The 6,797-nt window shown below is 46.8% G+C and overlaps 1 protein-coding gene across 1 annotated transcript in view; it reads left to right on the plus strand.

The window, feature by feature from the left end:
- Positions 1-6,797, plus strand: part of TET3 (tet methylcytosine dioxygenase 3) — a 161,295-nt gene that overhangs the window by 135,859 nt on the left and 18,639 nt on the right. Inside the window, exon 5 of the mRNA XM_006872404.1 lies at positions 1,102-1,195. Within this exon, the coding sequence (XP_006872466.1) occupies positions 1,102-1,195 (94 nt within the window). The remainder of the gene's footprint in view (positions 1-1,101; positions 1,196-6,797) is intronic.

Genomic DNA, 6,797 nt, shown 5'->3' on the forward strand with positions numbered 1-6,797 from the left:
AGGGGCAGGCTTGTAGTGTACCCTTTGGTTGGTTGATGATGCATGGAGGGGATTGTAACCATGGCATTGAAACGATATACGATAAAATGAATGTAAAACTAATGTTCTCCCATGTAAACTATCACATAATTCACAATAAAACATTTAATAATAGTAATAATGTTTTTAAACAGATTTTTGAAATATAGGGATTAAAGAATCTTTATTGGTTTGTCCCTCATACCAAGAAATTAAAATAAATAATGCACTCCACGTGCATCTCAGTTAATCTTTTACCAAACTGGATGGTCGGAACCAGTTTATTCCCAGTTTATAGATGAGGAAACTGAGGTTTAAGGAAATGTAGTGATTTACCCATGGGCAGATAGCAAGAAGGTCTGACTTCAGGCTTTGCTGTAACCATCATTGTCCCATATGGTAGTATGGCCTTGGGCAAGTCAGTTCAAGGAAAGAGACCATGGTTTCCTCACCTCTTAACCGTGGTGTAATTCATTAGATGACTTCAGAGACTTATAACTCTGAATCTGTGAATGTGTTTGTGTAAGTAGGTGGATGGGGCAGGGTACAGGTATATGTCCCAATTAGACATGCATTCTGTCCAGGGCATCCTTGGAGCCCATGTTTGGCACCCACATCCTCCCAAGACTGATGTTTGCCCTCATCTTGCTTAAAAGCCACTGGCAGCCCTGAAAAGAGCAATAAAGGTTTCCTCACTTGTTTGTTTGTTCTTTAATCCATAGTTAACTCTCAGGGTGCTCAGCAAACATGTTTGGACATGTGTCTGTAGGTTGCCTTTGGTTTCAGTACCTTCCTAGAGGCTCCAAGGTCATCATTATGACCTTCTGCTTGATTGCCCCTTCTGTCCTAGTACAGGGAGATCAGATGGACTGGACAGGTGAATAGAGGGCTGGGAGTCATATGGTCCTCTGTCCCTAGGGTGTCCAGCCACCTAATGAACCTACAACGCTTCCCTTTCTTCTCTTGGCCTCCATGATGATTAAAACTCCCCCACTGATATACACACTGAGCTTTCCTCTTTACTGAAAGTTGTCCTTCCTGGGATCCCATGGTACTAATGGTGGTTTTTGTCTCCCTGTCCAGGTATGGAGAGAAGGGAAAAGCCATCCGGATTGAAAAGGTCATCTACACCGGGAAGGAGGGGAAGAGCTCACGTGGCTGCCCCATTGCAAAGTGGGTGAGTGTCGTGACCCCTTAGCAAGGTTGGGTTGCTCTTCCCCGTTAGCTCCTCAACTCAAATGGCTGAGCAGGCTTGCTACCCAGGGATGGGCATGTGAAAACCAGCTGTGATTACTACCCGGATATGGGACTTTTAAGAGCCTCTGTTGGTGCCTGTTAGGTCACCTCTGTGCCAACATCAACTCTGTCCTCATCTTGTCTAAGTGTAACCTCAGCTGTCCTGGGCTGCCTCATGCTGTCCCCATGGTGTTTAGGGCTGTGGAGTAGGAGAAGGGCAGGCTGGAGATGAGGTCATTTTCCGAGGTAACCCTTTGTCCCATGGGGACCACTTGACTTCTTTTCCTCTTTCATGTGCCCTGAAACTACCAGTGTTCCTGTCTCCTGCCTGAGGTCCAGGGGAGAAATGGAAGGCAGACATGCTGTGACCAGCCTCAGGAATTCTCTCAGGGTGGGGGTGGGGATGGACCACCAGGATTCCTGACTGCTTCTACCTTACTTCGGAGCCGTTGTCTTCTACAAGGCAGCCCAAGTGCCTCAGCAGGGGAAGTAAATGACCAAATACCATGCTGACCTTGTTCTTCCTTCCCACAGAGAAATCCTGAGTAGCTCAGCACTTAACTTCTACAGCATGAATAGCTTGGAGCAACAGAATTACCTGTGTGCCTAGCGCCACAGTGGGTGTGCAACAGGGAGAGTGTGCATGGCATGGAAGTTTCTGTCCCTGTGCTCAAACTGCTTGTAATTCCGAGTCCCGTGAAATAAAACTGTGTGACTCTTGAATGCGGGCAGTGTAAACTCTGAGAGGCCATCTCAGTGTTGCAGTTCAGGTGCAAGGGCTGTGAGTGGAGAGAAGACTGTTCCTGTTGGGTTTCCCAGAGAAGGTGGGCATGCGTGGGTCCATGACTATGGGTTATATTAAATGGGCTGAGGAATGGATAGAAGCATCCAGGTGAGTAATGGAGTCATGTGGGCAATGGAGTCATGTGGGAGACAGAGTGGCTAAGGGAACACACACTGGGCTGATTATGAATGAGTGAAGGTGGCAAGATGTCCTTGGTCAGCACATGTCCATCTGTGCACATGCCTGTTTTTACCTGGCATGTATAAACACATCTTTGTGTTTAGTGAAAGTAAGAGGGGGTCTCTAAACTTGAACTATCTCAGCTGGATTGTTAACAGTTTTCAGTCTGTTGCAGAATTGTATGTAACAACAGGAATCTGGAACTACCTAAAGCACTGGCAGGTATAATCTGCGTGTTGTCTGTGCTTTGTGACAGAAGACCATGTCTATCTGATGGGGCTGATCAGGGTGTAGGGTACAGTCTCCCCAGAGAAACCCTTCAAGGAAATGGCAGCTGCCCCACAGTGTACAGCTCTCTCCTTTCTCCTGCTAAGTCATGTAGTTGGTTAGGAATCCCAAAGGTATGGCCAGGAAGCTCAAGACCAGGTAAAGGTAAAGACTTCTCCAGCTAAGGTTGGGGACATCAGGAAAAGTTGAGAACAGCTAGGTACCTGAATGTGTGTTTCTAGAGTAAGGAATCAACCTTTTCTTTTAAATGTTTTACTATGCTTTCGGTGAAAACATATACAGAGCAAATCAATTTCCCGTTCAATAGTTTGTACATAAAGCATCCCGTGACATTGGTTGTATTCCCCACAATGTGTCCGTGCTCTCCCCATTTCCACCCTGTATCCCCATTTCCTTTTGTCTGGATTTTCTATACATCTTGCCTTCTCATCTTTGCTTTTGATCTTGCATAATTGATCTAAGGAACACAATCCTCTGGGGTGTTACTGTTTATTTTACAGTGTCCTGTGTATTGTTTGCTAAAAGATGGTCTCTGGGAATGGGGCATTAACTCTTGTCCAGGGCCTGTATGTCTCTGCTGGGGGCTGGGAAGAGCTGGTTTGCCTGGAGGCTACCAATGGGAGGGCAGGAGGACAGCTGTAGCTGGGAGGAAAGAAGGGCTGGTGGGTAAGGAATTCTGTGGACAAAGGCCCAGAGCACATGCAGCACGTTGAACTGAGCCCTGGTAGATGGTGCAGCTTTGAAAGAAAAGACCAAGTATAAGGGAATACGAAGTGATGGTGTTCCCAGCAAGTAGGGAAAGGCATGTATCTGAAGGAAGAAAGAAGGAAGAGAGGAAAGAAATGTTTGTTTTTATAAAGGGAAGATCAAGTAGGCGGTAGATCACAGACTATCATAGTGGCAAGAAATGTCAGTGCGAAGCTTTGCTTTTTTGATTTTTCCTTTCCTGCCTTCTCATTTTTTGTCATGGACTTCTCTTATTTTTTGGCCGCACAGTTGTCAGACATCCTATGTATTTTGGTGGGAGGGCTCTTCTAAAGACTTCTACCTCCTTCAGTAGTTGGCAAAGAGGTTGGGTATTCTTCTCCTGCCCCTGCCCCACATGGTGGACAAAGTCTCCTCTGGCTCTCCCCACCCCACCTGGTGTCCCATGTCTAGAGACTAAATTTTCTTTTCCAGCCAGGGTTCTTGTCTGTCTGCAGCCTAGGCCCCCAACCTTCAGACGAGTTCTAGACTTGACTTTCCGGGATCTTGGGAGACAGTGTGAAGGCACATCATGGGTGCTAGTAGCTGTCTTTGGAAATGATCTAGGAAAGCAATGGGCTGGCCCAGGGAGCTTCTGGGGATTGATCCTAAGGTAGCATGTACAGAATGTGAATGTACACTAAACCAAGCATGAGGATGGGAATGAGGCGGGTAGCAGCCAGCAGGCTCAGGATAAATGGAGGCAAACACTGCAGGCAGCCAAAACGGACTTTTAGAGGAAAAGCTCAGGGATGCTGTTGGGCCACTCTATAAAGAAGCCAACGATACCCATTGCAGCTGGTTGTACAGTGTTTGAACTTGCCAGCCTCCAGAATCTCGGGAGCCAATTCCTTAAAATCAATGTAACATTACAAAACAGTTGTCACCAAATCCATTCTGACTCGTGTGTGTCAGAGTGGAGCTGGGTAATGGAAGTACATCACTAGGCCTTCCTTCTGAGGTATCTCTAGGGGGACTCCACGTCCAGCCTTTCAGTTAGCAGTTGAGCATGTTATCCATTTGCGTCTTAACAGATTTCAGAGGCAGGTATTTGGTATGATTTGTTTTATGTGTCAGCTTGGGATAGGCCAGTTATTTAATCCAACACTATGGTTGCCAGGGCTTTCTTCTGCAGTGCCACTGGAGAAGCAGGTATTTGATGGACCATTGACTTGATTTATGTGGTAAACCCCAGGAGTTGGAATTCATCCCTATGGGTGAACATTATGGGTAGGCAGATTTTGGGTTTTGTTGGGTGTCAGTGCTGCTACTTGGTGGTGGTGGTGTTTGTTCAGTACTGTTGAGTTGGTTCAGACTGATAATGATTCTTTATAGGGTTCCTGAGTAACAACAGCTGGTGGGTTTGAACCACCGACCTTGCAGGTTCAAACCGACCTTGCGGGGAAGTGTTATCCTATAGCACCACTCCAGGACCCCACTATTTGTTTGGTGGTGGTGGTTGGTTATGTGCCATGGAGTTGGTCTGACTCAGCGACCCTGCATAGTGTTTCCGAGGCTGTAAAGCTTTACAGGAGCAGAAAGCCTCATCTTTCTCCCATGGAATGGTTGGTAGTTTCAAACTGCTGACCTTTGAGGTTAGCAGCCCAACTTATAATCACGACGCGACCAGAGCTCCTATTTGTGTAGTGCTCAGGAAATTCCTGCCCAGAAACTGGTGTGATGTCTAAGGTTCTGTGGCAGAGGATGAACCATCTATGTCTCTGGTGTGGGTGTGTGCATGCCTCTCGTTGGTTTTGTCTTCAGCACTTTAGTGCATTTTGTCCTGCTAAGTTCCTCCTTACGAGTGCTGTCAGGAAGTACCTCTCTATTGGTTTCTTACCCTTTTGGGGTGGACCCAGACAGGCCTGAGAAGATGTGGCCCCAGAGAGCCGCCTACCTGCATCCAATCACATATGTGTGTTTGGTGTACTCAGGAGCCCCAAAGGACATGGCACAAATTGTAGCTTTGACAGGTTGGGTCTGCATCTTACACATGTCCCAGAAGTACGATTAGCTGGTAAGCTCCCCGGGCTCTAAACGGACTCTCTGACAGTAGTGCTCTAAGAACCAGTCTTCATCACAGGGCGCATCCGTTTCTGCAGATGTGTACTGATGCCCGTGACGTGCCCAGCTCAGGGATAAGTAGTGAAGGGGAGGGGAGAAGAAGGGAAAGAATGCTCTCTGCCCCCACTGAGTCCCGTGGGGAAGCCATGAAGCCAGCCACACAGGGAGCCTCTGACACGGTGTAGTGATGTAACATAGTGTTTGTGTGCCCCAAACGCAATTTAACAAATAGCAGTGTAATGGATGCTTCTGTGCTGTAGCCCAGAGCAGGAACTCATGACCAGCCGTATGTTTTGTTTAGCATGCAAAGTATCCTTTTAAAGATTTGAATTTGAAGCTCATATTTTTAAAAAGGGAAATTTCATGTAAAAATCTAGACTTTTCCTTGCAAACTTGGGAGCGTTAGCTACACTAGACTCAGGAACCCATCAGGTAGTTAGTGGTGGGCAGAGAGAGGGTAAATGCTTTTCAGTTTTCCTTGGTCTATATCACTCACTAGTCTCATGTCTTTCTCAGTTTTTGATGCAGGCCCTCTGAGAATAGCTGTTCCCTGCACTGACTTAACGACCACATCTGTCTCCAGCTCAGTCATCTCCTGACCGCCACCAGTTTTTCAACTGGACTCATTAGAAATGCCCATTCAAATGTTACAAAGTACCTCAGTTTAGCGTGATTCCAGTTAGCTTGTCTGTAAGTGACACCCACTTCCTACCTAGTCTTCAGGTCCATCATACGTGTAAGTCATTTAAGACTTCTCTCTGCCTGTCTGCCTCCTTGCAGTCAGGTAATCCCAGTGCCACTTTCCTAGCCTCCATGTCTCTGGAATCCATTCCTTTTCCGATTCCATTCTCCATAGTGCATGGAGTTATATTGCCTGTGTGATGTTGTGAATTGTCTCCCAGCCGCTCTCCCAGTTCTGAAGCATGGCACTCTGGGTGGATCCCCCAGGCTTAGACCCCTTCACAGAGCCTGCTGCACAGTGGAGTCTGAGCCCTTTAGTGTGCTTTCAAAGCCCTTCCCAGTCTGTCCTGCCCACCTTTTCTCCCTCATCTGCCCCTCCCCAGATCCTGGGACCCTTTGTCCTGAGTTTCTGTGGGCCAGGATGATGTGTTAGGAATGGGTGAGTAAATGAGATGAGTGCCTAGGTATGGCAGGTCCTGTGGCGCTGAGCACACACAGATAGGCAGTACCTTCTCTGCACGTGATTTAGAACAACTTCAAAATATCTCAATGTACAAAGAGACTTGAAAAAGTTTTTTTAAGTTTCCTTGTCTTTTTTTTAAAAATGTTTTATTGTGAATTATGTGATAGTTTACATGGGAGAACATTAGTTTTACATTCATCCTATCATACATGGTTTCATTGGCATGGTTACAATCCCCTCCATGCATCATCAACCAAAAAAGGGTATATACCCTGCAAGCCTGCCCCCTGGTAGTCAGCACACAGCCTCTCTCCCTCTCTGAGTCTCAAGTCCCCAGCC

Source organism: Chrysochloris asiatica, unplaced genomic scaffold (genome assembly GCF_000296735.1).
Source record: "Chrysochloris asiatica unplaced genomic scaffold, ChrAsi1.0 scaffold00197, whole genome shotgun sequence".
Lineage (NCBI taxonomy): Eukaryota > Metazoa > Chordata > Mammalia > Afrosoricida > Chrysochloridae > Chrysochloris > Chrysochloris asiatica.